The sequence below is a fragment of the Manihot esculenta genome, chromosome 3 (assembly GCF_001659605.2).
Source record: "Manihot esculenta cultivar AM560-2 chromosome 3, M.esculenta_v8, whole genome shotgun sequence".
NCBI classification, from domain to species: Eukaryota; Viridiplantae; Streptophyta; class Magnoliopsida; order Malpighiales; family Euphorbiaceae; genus Manihot; species Manihot esculenta.
Window position 1 is genome coordinate 3,240,698 of NC_035163.2, and position 15,577 is coordinate 3,256,274.

General features: G+C 30.7%; 2 protein-coding genes across 5 annotated transcripts; one reads left to right on the forward strand and one right to left on the reverse strand.

The window, feature by feature from the left end:
• Positions 1 to 5,101: 5,101 nt before the first annotated feature.
• On the reverse strand, positions 5,102 to 7,621 carry LOC110610374 (pre-mRNA cleavage factor Im 25 kDa subunit 1). The gene is made up of 7 exons (XM_021750274.2): positions 7,198 to 7,621; positions 7,050 to 7,095; positions 6,695 to 6,788; positions 6,504 to 6,571; positions 6,336 to 6,422; positions 6,147 to 6,257; positions 5,102 to 5,371 (listed from the first exon to the last, which is right to left on the reverse strand). Exons 1-7 carry the CDS (start codon positions 7,356 to 7,358, stop codon positions 5,300 to 5,302), a joined length of 639 nt encoding a protein of 212 aa, XP_021605966.1. The 5' UTR covers positions 7,359 to 7,621; the 3' UTR covers positions 5,102 to 5,299.
• Positions 7,622 to 11,338: 3,717 nt separating this feature from the next.
• On the forward strand, positions 11,339 to 14,901 carry LOC110612107. 4 transcript variants are annotated; one of them, XM_021752774.2, is made up of 6 exons: positions 11,339 to 11,492; positions 12,516 to 12,581; positions 13,021 to 13,137; positions 14,011 to 14,137; positions 14,208 to 14,325; positions 14,532 to 14,901. In XM_021752774.2, the coding sequence occupies exons 2-6, from the start codon at positions 12,572 to 12,574 to the stop codon at positions 14,586 to 14,588; spliced, it is 429 nt and encodes a 142-aa protein (XP_021608466.1). In that variant the 5' UTR covers positions 11,339 to 11,492; positions 12,516 to 12,571; the 3' UTR covers positions 14,589 to 14,901. The 4 variants fall into 4 exon arrangements, with proteins under 4 accessions (XP_021608466.1, XP_021608469.1, XP_021608468.1 ...); XM_021752777.2 differs by having other exon boundaries at positions 11,341 to 11,488; XM_021752776.2 differs by having other exon boundaries at positions 11,344 to 11,488; positions 12,513 to 12,581.
• The last annotated feature ends 676 nt before the right edge of the window (positions 14,902 to 15,577 follow it).

Consider the following 15,577-nt stretch of genomic DNA (forward strand, 5'->3'; position numbering starts at 1 on the left):
CAAAATCCAATACCTCTTCACCGTAGGTTGTTCTTCTTCTTCCTCATACTATTCCTTCAATTCTCCATCTCCAAATCATTGATCCCTCAGTTCTCATGTAAGCCTCCTCACCATAACTCCTACCTTCTGCAACAAATCTCTTTCTGTTCCCGTAAGAGCTCACTCTCTCTATCTCTCTATTGACTCTCCAAAAAAAAAATCTTGCAACTCTCAAACAATGCTCCAAGAATCCCAAGACTTGGAATCCCACCTTATGAATGATAGTATGAGTCTCTCCATGGAATTGCCACTAATGGTCCAGGTGTCTTCTTTGAAGGTGGACCTGTTTCTTCAGCAACCGGTTTTCCTCAAGTTATTATATTAGCTGCTGCTTTTAATAAGACGCAATATATAATGTTGGGCAAGCAAAATTGATATTTTGGGCTCATAATATTAATATTTTTAGGAATTTCAGATGGGGAGAGGCTAAAAACTCCTGGGGAGGATCCTATGATGGCTTCTGCTTATGCTATTGAATATGTCAACAAGGTGGGAATTGGAAAATTGGTAGTGGTAGTGCTGATCGGGGAAGTGGTGGTGGATTTGAAGAGAGAAGGGTGTTGAGAGAAGTTCACAATGGATTGTTGTTGTAAACATTTTACTGCTTATAACTTGGAGAAATGGGGCAATTTCAGTAGATATTCCTTCAATGTTGTTGTAAACATCTATTCTCTCTAAATCTTTTAATCCACTTCATAATTTTTAGAAAATTTATGAAAAAATCAATAATATCAAAAAGAAATTGAGAAGATATAAAGGAGAAAAAAATGAAAAAAAAAAAAAGAGAATCAATTTGAGGTAAAAGAAAATAGAGAATATATGAAAGAGAAAGAAGATGGAGGGATTTTACGTTGAAAAGGTTTTAACAAGTTCATTAAGACATTTTTGAAAAAAATTCTCACATCTCACTTTTGACTCTTTGACCAAACGACTATTTTGGATGGAAGAACTATAAATTTAGACGGAAGAGAAAGTGAGAGACTTAAGTGTTGTATCGCCAAAATAGAAGGATATAAGTGTTAATTACGTTAAATATCAGGAATTAAAAAGTAATTTTTCTAATATTTTATTTTATTTTTATTTTTATTTTTATTTTTATTTAAAATAATTTCAATCATAAATATATTAAATTACTTTATTAATTATATAGAATACATATTATATATTTTATAATAGGCTTTTATATATTAATCATGTATCATTTAATTATTATCTTTAAGTATGAATGTATATAATTTAATATTATTATTTATTTTTACACTTTTATTATAATTTCAATCATAAATATATTAAATTATTTTATATTTCTTAGTTATATGAGTGAATCATATATTAATTATATATACTTTTAAATATTAATTATACATTTTAATTTTCAAACAAAAATACTCATGATACCCTCTTCTTTTAAACCGTTGTATTTTACATCTTAATTTTTAAAATATATCTCTTTAATTATTCTGTTAAAATAATTATTAGTTGTTTTGAATATTTATGTTATTTAGTGTCTATATTTTAATTATGTGTGCTATATAATCTTTATAATTTTAAATATTTATATTATTTAATTATTTTAATTAAAATAAAATAAGTTGATTAATATTTTTATTAAAAAAATATTACAAAATAAAATGGTTCAATTTTATAAAATAAAAGAATATTTTAATTGATTGGTTCTAAAATAGCAGCCAACTGATTAATTTTTTAAAAATTTAAGATTTAATAGTAATTTTCTTTAAAAAAAAGTTGTTGTCTCACACTTCAGAAAGAAGGGTTCGCCGCGTGGCACATGCTAATTGGGCCGTTAGCCCTTCTGTTCGATGAAATCGAGTTGATTTAATTCAAATCCTAATCCAATTCAAGATTTGGGGAGAGGGAATAAAGCCAGTCATTAATAGTGTATTTAGGTGGAGTAAAAAAAGTTCGAATGAAATTAGAATTTCATTTGACTAATGGAAAATAATTTATATTTTAAAAATACTTTTTTAGAAATTTATAAAAAAATATTTTTTGATAAAATAAAATATATTTTATTATTTAATTTTAATTTAAAAAATAAAATATATTAATAAATTTATATATAAAAATATTAATAAAAATTTAAAAATATCAGAAAAAAAAATATTTTCTTTAAAATATTTTTATTTTTTCTTTGATTTTAAAAATATTTTTATTGATTAAATTTTTTGAGTGATTCAAATATCATAAAATATGATTTTTTTTTGAAATAAATAAAATCTAAATCAAAATAATAAAAAGGAAGATATCAAATATTTACAACAGATTAATTTAGAAGGTAGAAAAAATTGAGATTTTTAGAAATTTTTTACTTTGCTTAAAAAACATTATTTTAAAAATTAATAATTTACCTCTAAAAATAATTAAATTATTTTCAAAAAAATTTCCTTCTACACATAATGTAGGGGTCTTAATTCGAAGTTCGATTAAAATTGGTGAGCCAGTCAAGAGTTTCAAACCATGATTAACCGATTTGATCCAAGCCTGATTTCAAACCAATCAACGGGCATGATTTTTTTTTCTGAAATCAACGGCCAGGATTAGGCACCACCTAACAGTGAAAAGGAAGTATCACGATTAGCCACAATACGGTCCTTGTCAAATCAAATTTATTAGTAAATTATATTTATTTTTCAATTCTAATTTGTGCTTAACAATTGAAATAAATTTAAATAAGCTGAAAATATAATTCACTCGAAAGTCATGACAGATAATAATTTTATATGATACATTTTTATGATAATACAACAGTAAATAAAAATAAAAATTAATATTTTAAATAGTTCTATATAATTTAAGAATAATTTTAAACTTTTAGCTAAATTTATATAGATTTCTAATAATAAAATGTTAAAAATAAAATGAAAATGTCTTAAAAATGACCTTATTTTCTATTCAACAATAACATATTTTTTATTAACAATTTTTTAATATTTTAAATGTCAAAAAAATATAAAAATATTTTTTATTTTTTATAAAATAAATAAAATCTAAATTTAATATATTTAAGAAAAACTTAAAAATAGCCTAGTAAATTTATTTAAATACTCTTTTGATAATATTTAAAATGATGACTTTTCAAAAAAGCAATGCCAAACCATAATAGAAAATGAGAATTGCGGAAGATTCTTTGCTTCCCTCGCGCTGGACAAGCATGGAGCTTTTGATAGAGAAGTCTCTTGCCATGGTCCCACATTCCTTAACTACTTCCAGGAAATAAGAATTAGACTTTGAAACCTGTGGTCAGCTCACTGTTTGGTTGATTTAATTTAAAATTAAATTAAAAATATTTGATATAATTAAATTAAATTAAATAAAAAATTAATTTAAATTTAAATATTTAATAAAATTAAATCCAATTAAATTAAATAAAAAATCAATTTAAATCAAATCAGTTTAGTCTATTAAATTTTTAATACACTTTATTTTTTTTAGAGGTGGGAAGAGTTTATTTATAGATAAAAAAAAATGAGCATTTTGACCCACATAGAAAAAAAAAAAAAAAAGGCCTATGTAGGAAGGGGTTCATGTAAGAACAAGTATGTTGCCATTGATGCTTCCAGCATTAGCTTCTTGGGCTAGAAATATGAATCCAAGGCACCCAAAATACTTGCAAATTGAGAAGCATTTTGGTCATAACAAGGCACATATTTTCCCTATTACAAAACCATTAGACGTTTTTTTCAACTTGTGTTCAGAAGTAAACCAGTGTAGAAGATCATAACAGCTGAATCTCCATTCAATTTTTCAGAAGCTCCCCCAGCTTACAGAAAAATCTGAAGGTGCCACAGTGCTAACTGCAAATCAGAGCTAATCTGAACATTTTCCTACATTATGCAGCTACTGAGTGCATAAAAGGTTAACTACGACACGGATGCACGTGTAATCAAAAGAAGAATGATTTATTATTTTATTTTCAGAGACTCAACTACTAGAGTATTTGCAGAAGAAGGTGAATCTCACCTATTGCCATGAGCAAGCAACTCTTCAGCCGCTCGGACATCATCAAACGATAAACGCTTCACACGATGGCACTGTTAAAGCATCCAACCAGAAGTTTTTACTAGGTACAAGAAAACAATCCTAGTCCTAAACTTGCTATGAAAAGTCGAAAACTACTAAAAAGTGGAACTAGCAGGTGCAAACAGATGAGCCAAACCAACAAATCTTAGGACATTAGGAGAAACCACAAGGACTGATACTTTTCAGTTGTAATGAAAAAATCAATATAACCTGCTTCAATGACAAAAGCCAAAGCCATTTCAGTCAGAGGAGAACTCAAATGACAGAAGAGGAGACAAGCTAAAATTGCTACAAGCAAGATTAAGAAGCATAGCTACAAAAGTTATATACAACAGAAAAATACAAGTCATGTATCAAGTAATCAGCTTTGATGGTTCCGTAGCTTCACAAGTTTCTAGGAGCTAATTGGTTGTTTCTATAACGTCACCACTATGTAAGCATTTCATAACCTGAAGCAAATATGTACATCCATTCCAGCTTCAACTTGAATGTTTGGTCAAACTCAACAAACTGTTAAAGCTTGCTTGCTCTTTTTGTGTTTCCTTTTTTCCCTTTCCTCTGTCATATGGAACACATTCGGAAATGTTCATGTGAAAGGGAGAGGAGGAGTTTACAATTTTTGAATTAGAACTAAAAGGTAAGCATACTGGGAACCAATAAAATTCTCATGGAATAATGATTCACCAACTTACCAAGGTTATATGCAGGACCAAAACTATAATCAATTTATGAAAATTCATTGATAACAGCTATTTAAAACTGCCAATATATAAGAACATGTTGGTTTAAGACTAGCAAATTTTTATGTAGCATGTGTAAAAACAAAGAGAGCATATACCAAATTTCTGAAAAATGTACTTTAGTCAGTATTTTGCTAAAATGAAAAGGATGCATTTTTCCAGATTTTGCTTGTTGACAACTAGAAGGAAAAAAGAAAAGGGAAAAAAGGAGGATAGGGGGAGAGTTTAATAACGGAATACTGTAGTCTAGACATTGAAACAATAAAAAAAAGGCACACAAATATTAATGCAACATATATATTGCTGTTTCAACATTACAAACCATCAATACCAGTTAGTTAGTTACATGTAAGATTCTATTGTATATACAATATTTATATAGAGACTTCTGACGAAGTAGATGTCCCTGCCATAAGCCTTTTCTAACAACTGTATACCCCACCTCTGTACTCACCTCAATCACAATGAAGTTGCCTAGTTTAAGAATTGATAATGTTGAAGGAGAACTTTGATAGCAGCTGTGGTATTCCCGATATTATTGGTCCATAGGTCTGCAAAATATGACAGTTAAAATACATTACATATGAAAATTACATTGAATTTTATCTTTAGAGAACTTATGCTGGAGCCAAAATAGACTAAATCCTTTATATTTTGTTAGACAGCATTTGATGATCCCAAATAAACTGACCCCTCCAACTCACCCCACCCACCCCCAAAAACAGTTAAATAAATAAATAAGAAAGAAGAAGAAGAAGAAGAAAGAATGAAAGGAAGAAAAGATTTCCAATATACAAAGAGAGTGAAAGAGAAATTAAGAAGGGAAATTTACTATTTAATCCTTGTGTTATAGAAAAACTCATTAATTAGTTTCTCAATTTTGAAAAATACATTAAAATATCATGAGGTTTTAAAATATCTAATAATTATTCATTCCTTTAGTTTTAGCCATTAATGTTTTACTATTTAATCCTTGTGATTTGGAAAAACTAATTAGTTGATTCTTTAATTTTGTAAAAAAAAATATACTAATTAATCCCTCCTTATCGAAGATATTTTAGGCCTTTTTACAATATTTAATGGATAAAATTACTAGAGAGACCAATTAATAGACTTTTTAAAACGTTAGGGACATTTTAATGCATTTTTTAAAATTAAGGGACTAATTAATGAATTTTCTATAATATAGAGATCAAATAGTAATTTTTCCAATTATTAATAGTCAACTAGAACATGAAAAGGTAAACTACCAGGCTGATTTAATCTTAACTTGGAGCTAATGCATCAATACCATCAATATCAACCAAACACAACAAAGAATTTTACCTTGTGATTTTCATGAATCTGGCACAATGGAACCGCAAGCAGTTTAAGATTTTTTGGTACAATGAACTTTCGACTCATCGGTAACCTCACAAGGTAGAGTTTTGTGCATTCCTAAAGAAATGGACAAAGCATGAGAACTTAAGAACTCATGCAACAACAAAGGCAAGAGAGCAAATTCAATTCGCGTACCTTAGGAGAGTTTACATTAGGGGGCATGTATGGACACAACAAAGTTTCAAAGTCAGGCCTCCACCACATCCCAAGGCATTCATCCACCTGATAATTAAAAATATATAATGCCCACTCAACATAAAATGATAATATTAATAACCAGAAAAGCAACTCACTAGTCACTACCTCCCAATCGGTTTTGTCTTCATTTAGAGAGAGCTTTCTTGATAGCTTACGTTTCAATCCTTCAACCTCTGGAAACTCAAAAAAACACCCCAATTCAATAAGCCCTTACAAGGATACCCCCACAGTTGATTAATGCTTCATCTTGCCAATTTCATCTCTATAGAATTACTTAAAAAGAAATAGATACTTACCTGATTCATGAGGTCTTATGCGACCACCAGGAAGCTTAAAGATGGAATTTTTTATTTGCAATAGCAAAACATGTGGATGTTTGAACAACTCAACCTGATTCAATAACATTACAAACAACCTCCCAATTCAGTATCATCTCAAAAGCATTTCTTAATAATGGGGATAAAAGAAGCTGCCAATCTCTATCACTCATATAAGTATTAATTGGTAATCCTCAAACTTGGGACCATACCATATGCCACACAATTAACATGGTACATGAAGAATTAAAGAATCGCCAATCCATAAAACGATTTCACAAAATCATCAAATAACAACATCAAGAAAATCGAATCGCGTATTGAAGTATCTTACCAAAATAACTGCCTCCACGCACGTCCTCAATCCACGAGTTTGATAGCTAAAATTCCACAAACAGTTCAAAATCAATCTACAAAAGCAAAAGAAACCCAAAAAGAAAAGAACCCATTAAACCAAAAAGAAGCTAAGATAAGAAGGGTACTTTAATTTCATCCTCTGGACACGATCAGCTAAGGTCTCGTCTCTGAAAGGAAGAGGGTCTTTGGAACCAAAGTAGTAGCTACTAAGAGGGTATATGTCTATAACAAAACCTTGATCTCTGCTAGATTCATGGTGGTTGTTTAAAAACATTTGATGACCCATCTTGAATTGCCTGAGAAAGAAGAACAGAGCTCAAAAAAGAGAAAGAGAAGAGAAGAGAAGAGCAGAAAGTTCGAAGAAGTAAAAGAAAGAAAGAACAGGAGAGGGCGTGTCCTTTTGCTAGAGTGGAAGAGTAGTTCGTCAAACGTATTGGACCATGTACGTGGCAGTGCAGAAGGAACTAGATTGTGGACTCTGTTCTTCTGTTTCAGATTTTTGACTCAGAGAGAGAGAGATAGCGAGAGAGCGAGATTGACGCTAAATCGCAATTCGCTGATGGTAGGCGGAAGGACTTTAATGGGCTTGGACCACTACCGGGCTTCGACTAATTTGAAAAGTTTTTCTTTTACTAATTAAAATCACGAATATTTGCAAAAAAAAAAAAAAAAAAACTTCTGAATAATATTTTTTATATAGAACATATATTTTTTAAAAAATAATATACTTTTTATTCTTTGATTATAATTTAAAAATAAAATTACTAATAAATTTATATAATAATATCAATAAGGTTACTCAATTTTAGAAAATGACTTCTATTAAAAAAAATTTACTTCTTTTTATTTTTTTATTAAGAAAATATTTTCTATCGTAAAAAGTAAAGGAAAAGAAAATTTTTTTGTTATCCAATAAAAAAGAAAATTCTTTATTTTATGACGATTCTATCTTGAATTAAAATTTTAATAACATGAAATTTAAATAAATTTGAAGATTAAAAAATAATATTATTAAAATAAATTTTGTTATTACAATTCTATGTGAATTGTACTTTTAATCCTCAACCGTCATTTTATATTTTTTTCTTACGTTATCGAGAATTTTAAAATAATATTAATTTTATTTTTTATATATATTTTCAATAGTTTTTAATTTTTTTTTATTAAAAGATAAAGATTTTTATTGATTAAAACAAGGACTAAGGCCTAAGTACAAAGGAAATGCCTATAGGCCCAATAGATAATATAATATATAGAGCCTTAAAAATGTAAAGATCCAATCCGAATAGAACTTGACTCAAATCAGAAAAATCCAATGGAAAAAGGATCTAAGTGTCCAACTGTCGCTCTTTTCCTGAGTTGCTTTGATCACTGTCAAGCATAAATACAATGCTAAAAACTTTTGTCAATTAGTAGTCATAAAAAGCCGTAGATATTATATTAAAGCCCCGAGTAAAGAAAAACAAAGAGAAAGACCAGTAGATAGCTATAAGCAACCAACCCATACTTATAAACCACAACCATCGGCGAAAGTTAAGTAAAGGATGATGATGAGCCGTCTAAAGCAAGAATAACCACCATCAATGTCAAGAGTGGCTATTCAAAAACTAAATAACGTCCATCAATGAGAGATTGATATAATTTTCTTTTAAAATACAATTTGGATCGATTTATGAAGGATAGAGTGTGACAGAAACTCAATTCTTAGGAGCGGAAAAAGAAGTGATGTTAAAAACTGTTCTCCAAGCAATTCAACATATGTTATGAATTTATTTTTGATGCTACAAACAATTTGTTATAAATTGCAGTAACTTATAACTCGATTTTGATGGGACAGGGAGCTCTCACGAACGAGGTATCCATTGGATAAGCTGGAAACGGATGGCGAAATCAAAGTTTGATGGTGGGTTAGGATTTAAGAAATTGCATGAGTTCAATTTATTTATTTATGTTAGGGGAGCATGCATGGGCAATTTTCACTAGAGATAATTCATTGGTGGCAAAAACTCTCAAGGCCAGTATTTTCCATTTGGCTCTTTTTTAAATTCGGAGATTGAAAGTAATCCAAACTACTTGCGGAGAAGTTTGTGGAAGAGTAAGAAGTTGATTGCGTCAGGTTCTCTCAAAGACATAGTAGAAGCATTTCGATTTGGGAGAATCCATAGGTGCCATTAAATTTGAATGGTAAGGTTTCTACTCCTCAACAGACAGATTGTGATGTGTTTTTGGTTTCTAATCTCATTCAACAGGAATGCTAGAAAAGGTATTTGATTCTGTTTATATTTAATCAGGTTGATGCCCATAATATATTGTTTATCCATTTGGGTATCACTGGGCAAGCAAATAATTGGGTATGGAAATTTGTGAATTCTATTCGGTTCGAAGTGTTTATAGATTCTTGACACAGACTACTCACTTGCTGTGGTATATTCGGGTTCCACCGAAAGTTTTAAATCTCATATGGCGAGTTTGCCTTAATGTTATTCCATGCTTGGTTAATTTAATTCGTAGAAATATCCAAGTCAATGAGTTTTGTCTTGTTCGCTCTAGTTAAAGTGAAACGATAATACATACTTTGGTTACTTACCCTTTTGTCTGTGATTGTTGGATGATGACTGAATCTGATTGGCTCTTCCCCCACATGCAGTCGTTTAGTGATTGGTTTGTTCGGGTATGCAATTCAGTTTCTGTTTCTACTTTACACATGGTGGTTATTGTAGTTTGGGCTCTATGGGAGAATAGAAACGCTGTTGTATGGAAGTAGAAAATGTGTTCACCTCATGTTGTGATTAGGCATGCAAAGTCTTTTCTTCAAGATTGGGAAGCGGCTAGAAGTTGTAGGGAGTTATTGTTAATGCTCCGGTACCTATTTGAAATTTTAAGCCAAATATTGATACTGTATTATTCTTACATCAGGCTATAGAAGGGTTGTATCTTAAGGGGAGGGAATGGTGAATTTATTGCAGCACGTCAATAACGAATTTTTGATAATTTTGATATTTTTATTGCTAAAGCCATGGTTTTTAGAGAAGTTTTAAACTGGTGGTTGGTCCTCGGTTATTATGAAATCAGACGCTCAACTTTTGGTTCGATCTATTGATGTTATAAGTCTCTTTATCTCGGAAATATTTCTATTTTTATTAACTTTATTCGTAGATCGCTCAACTTTTAGTTCGAGCTATTAATGTTGTAAGTCTCTTTATTTCGGAGATATTTCTATTTTTATTAACTTTGTTTGTAAGTCGCTTATTCGAACTAATTATAATATTCTGGATCTGATTGTGATTTTTTTCTCAACTGATTGTATTTTAATTCTTAAAATTTAATAAAATTTATATTTTTCTTTAAAAAAAATTTAAATATGATCGATTTATTCCCTTTATATCTGTAGTACTAGGATTATTTTATAACCATTATTTTCTAAAATTAGTATTATATATTAATTAATTAAATGAGTATTATAATTATTATTTTTACTTTCTTTATTGTTTATTATTGAATATAGAGAGTTTAAATATAATAAAAGAGTCTTATTTTCCTGTTTATAAATTTCAACGTCCACGTTACATTTTCTTTTTTATAAAATAAATCAAATCCAAATTTACTGATTAAAAATAATATTTAAATTAATACTGATATAATTCAAGTAAATAGAGGGATAGAAGTGTTAATTACGTTAAATCTCAGGAATTAAGAAGTAATTTTCTCTATTTAAATTAATACTGATATAACATTTTTACACTCAAATGCATGATATTTTATAAAAAAATAATATTACTATTTTATAACTTATCATTCATTTTATTTCATATGTTCGAAATAAAAAAACTTACCTAGAAAAAAACATAAGTGTAACTCAAACAATGGGTAAAGTAAAAAAACATCGTATTGAATCTTGAAAATAATTTTATTAATTGGTCAAGCTCCAGACCCTAATAGTATAAATAAATGTAATGGGAGAGGATCAGCTCAATAATTGCCGGCTGCGAGTCGGCAGTAATTAGGAAAAAGAAAAATAAATAAATAAAAAGAATTTGGCTTATCTTGTATGAGACGCATTATATGACTTTGAACAATAATATCTATATTGGCCAATAGAAATCGTTAACTTTGTAGATCACACAGCGGAAAGAAGGGGTATAATGGTCTTTAAGTATTCTCGCCCAATCAGAGTTCACTAATTTCTGACGTACCAACCTCTCTTTCGTATATAATTTCAACTAATTCCATTAAGCAATATTACATATTATTTATTTCTATTAAATTGATTATTTAACCATTTGGCAGTATCCTTCGATTCTCGTCCTTAGATGAGAAGAGATACAAGAAGAGTCAATTTCGCTCAGCTTCTCTAGCGAGCGATTCATACCCGACAATACAAGAACTTATCTTTTCATATTCCAGTTCCTGGTTCTTGTAGGCAATAACCCTTTTTCCTTTCTTTTCTTTTCTTTTCTTTTCTTTCCTTTTCTTGTGTTTTCATTTCGATTTTTTTTTTTTTTTTTTTTTTAATGTTTAGATATAAGTAGACAGTTATTTGTATTGTGGGTATGTATGGTTTTATTGTGTGGATACTTTTTTTTAGATTTTTCTGGTTTGCCATTGGTGGTTGAAGTTGTTTTTAGGCCTAGTGATTGATGGAATTTTGTGGGTTGGATCATATGTGTTTATCTTGAAATTTTGTTGAGTATTACTGCCATTGAGTTGAATAGATTTTTGGCCAGCTTCTTTGCAATATGCTGCGAAAACTTATCATTTCAATGGAATTTTAGTACTCCAATTTGAGAATTTCACATGTAGGCTTATATATGTATGCATATATTGAGACCTGGGAAAGGATTTTTGTTAAATAATTTGAAGGGAAATTAGGAAAATGCTAAAAGTTCTAGCCTAGCTACTGAAGCCACTGGTGCTAGAGGAAAACTTTTGCAAAGCCTCTGTATGCAGGCATTTAGCGCCTGTTTCAACTTGATAAACTAATTCTTACCCCATGACTTGTAAAACTTATAGGAAAAGTAAATTGTACAATGATGAATTTGGGGCATGCAAGTTCTCTTACTGTGTGTATGAAACTGGGTTTATAGGAGCTATGCACCTTTCCTCTGAAAATAGCCTTAGAACCTTAGCCTATCTTATAATCTACAAACCCTTTATAATGCTTTCTGTGTTTATATATGAATGTATATGTTTTACAGAAATGGTTAACCTGATCTTGTCACATGAAATATAGAGGAAAAGAAGTATAGTTTCTCCTTTACATTTTCTCTATTTCTATTTACTTGTTGGCATTTAAGCTTTTATCTCTTCAGATCACAGATGGTGATGCTATTGCTTTCTTTTAGTAGCTTTTTTCTTTGCAGATTTCATCTGGATACATGAAATTATTATTGAAATATCTGGTATATATTTTAATATTAACCAATTTCTTTAATTTCTGAAGCAGGTATTTTTGGAGGTCAATAAAAAGTTACAGGAGTACAGTCTGCAGTCCTTGCAGTAATGGAGCAAAGTACTGTACTTTTCTTGATTTATTTGTTCACTTCTTGAATTAGGATAAGTATGATCATTAAGAATTGATGATGATCACCATTATCATTATGAACCCTGCAGCAACTTTATTTTCTTTTTTATGAGCAAGTATGAACCTCAAGATGCATAGGAATCTAATTATGGTTGCAATTTTAAAAGTTAGAGATAGAAAGGACAATGTAGTGGTATGATGTTTTGTGCACTTCACTTCTATTTTCTTGACTGGAAAATTTTTTCTCTCTTGATTTGTCCATGCGCTAGGAGACAGGAATTTGTGGGAATCCTGGCTCAACAATATCTATAGATCCTCTTTTACCCTATTTCTTCAGTGATTAATTCTGGCAGAATGTTATAAAGCAAATTGGTTGACATTGTCAAATTTAAGTTTTTTTTTTAACATAAACTTCTTGGTGCTGCAGGTGTTGCTATTGAGGAGAAAGAGTGTTTAAGGAATGGCCTTGAGATGGTGAAATCTGCCTCTGATAAGCATATTGATCTTCTCAGGCCATCTGCTCGACACCATTCAGTATCTAGAGGTAATAATCCTATCTAGATATTAACCTGCTTATGTGTTCAAATGGACAGTGGCGAACCTAGAAAAGGTTTCTCCCCCCATCCCTGAGTGAGACAAGAGAAGTAACTGCTAGGTTCAAGTAGGTTTAAGCAAGTCATACAAACAAGCAATTTATTTTAATGTTTATAAGAGGATATATGGAACTTTTAATTAATAGTGGTCAATTGACCCCTCATTTTTGAAGGTGCATCTGCCACTGCATGTAGATATCCCTTGCATATATTGAGAATTTCATTTACATATGATCATGGCTAGCTCTTTTCTTCTCACCTTTTTTTCATGATTGTATATGCATTGATGCCCCAGATTAATATGCTCCCTTTGAATCACTGCAGAATAATGCAATGCTCTTTACACTAAAAATTCCTCATGTTTGTATGGATGAAATTTAGATGATACTTTCCTTTGCATATCTCCAGGGATCCATGTGCATGGACTATGAATACACTTTGATATTCTCCAAATTTTACCTTCCTTTCTTTTTTAAGAAAAGTTTTCTTTTCTTGTACTGTTTTTCAATCATTGGAATCCAGCACATATTCTCAATGTGTAATTTACTAGAAACTGTCATTTTCTTTTCACTTTAAACTTCATCAGTGTCTGAAACCTGTTTACCCTTCTTTTTTTACCTTGAGAGATACTGATTTATTGTTCGTAAATGTGACTGATTACTGTTACAATGACATATACTCACTGTTTATATATTGTTAGATTACCTTACTCCATTTGGTGGAACATATTTTGTCCATCATTCAAACTACTATTCTGTTAGATAAATAAATTTCACAGTGTGTAGTGTTTTATCCAAACTGCTGAAGACAGTGTCATAATGTAGGGCAAGGTTCAGATGCTGCAGACCGTGAAAAGGGAAAGTACACCCTTCTTAGAGATCCTGAAGACTTCCAAGCTGGGATTTATGACAAACCCCTTCCATGCTTTGGCTGCGGTGTAGGATGGTTTTCGTGAGTATTCTTCAAACTACTGCTTCCTTCACTATTTCATATATTCTCATGATTCTCTCTTCTTTTGCAGTTTTCTTTTAGGATTTATGTTCCCATTGATGTGGTACTATGCCACAATACTCTATTTTGGAAATTATTATCGTAAAGATCCTAGGGAGCGAGCTGGCCTTGCAGCATCTGCCATTGCTGTAAGTTATCTTCCCCCATGCACACAACAGTGAAAACAATCATAGCGGTTTCTTTACTAAGACTATTAGATTCGCTTCTTTTTTTTTTCCCAAACACCAAGGGTTAAAGCAAATGCTCCTCTATCCCTTCTGCCCAAACTTCAAAAAATATGTCCAATGTTTTACTGAATTTAACACCTAAATTTTAATGCAATAATCTGATGCAGGCGTTGGCTTGTTCTGTCGTGTTGCTGGTTATAGTATCTTATTGTATTCTATTTTAGCCCAGCACTTCACTTGCAAGTGTGCTCGAAACACGTAAATGTCAAAACAAGACACTTTGAGTTGGAAGAAATTGCCAATGCAAATGTAGATAAGAAAGTTCTGGTGGAAGAGCATGAAGAATATAGCTATACTTCATAAACGTATACAAAAACTTGAAACTTCTTTCCCTGTGTATTGGTGTACCTATGGATTTGTGTTAGGGAACATTGTCAATCAGCATATACTTAAACAAGAATTTAGCGTAGATGTTTGAGGCTTTGTTTATATGTGAGGAAATCTTTATGGGTTCAATCAAATAGATTTACTTGTGTACGTGTGACTTGATGCCCTTTTATCTTGAAAAACATAAAATTCCACTGGTTCTACAGTGAGAAAGAATTCAGCCACAGCCACTTTTGACAGTAGCTACAGTTGTTACGTCTTGAAGGTCTTGGCCCATGTGATTGCCTAAATGGATTTTCAATTCTTCATTCCTCTATTGTAATGTCAATTAACAGAGTAGTTAATTTATATGCTTGCATCCAGGGGATTCTGTGGGGGCAGTAACTCAGAAGTTGCCCACCTGACATGATGATTGGAGATTGTTCTATTGTGATTATTTAAAACCAGATGGGATTACAATTGAATAAAACATGTTTGTTTCTTCCATTACCCTTGCCAAAACAATGGACTGATATATGGCCAAAAGCCCAAAAACACCTGTCTTTAGCTAATTGTGAAAATCTATTCCATTTATCTCCTCTTTATCTCAAAAAAAAAAAAAATTGAATAGGATGCTCAAGAATTATAATTAATGGATGCTATGCAATTTGATGAAGTCATCCACTAGCAAATTCTCTTATACACAATCAAACTGCTTAATTTTTCAAACTTTAGCTACCAGCCATAGCCAGACTTTTGCCATCAACTTTGAACCTGGAACTTGAATTGATCTGCCCATATAAGCATCACAAATGGGGTAGCTACTAAAAATAGCATTAACTTTTGC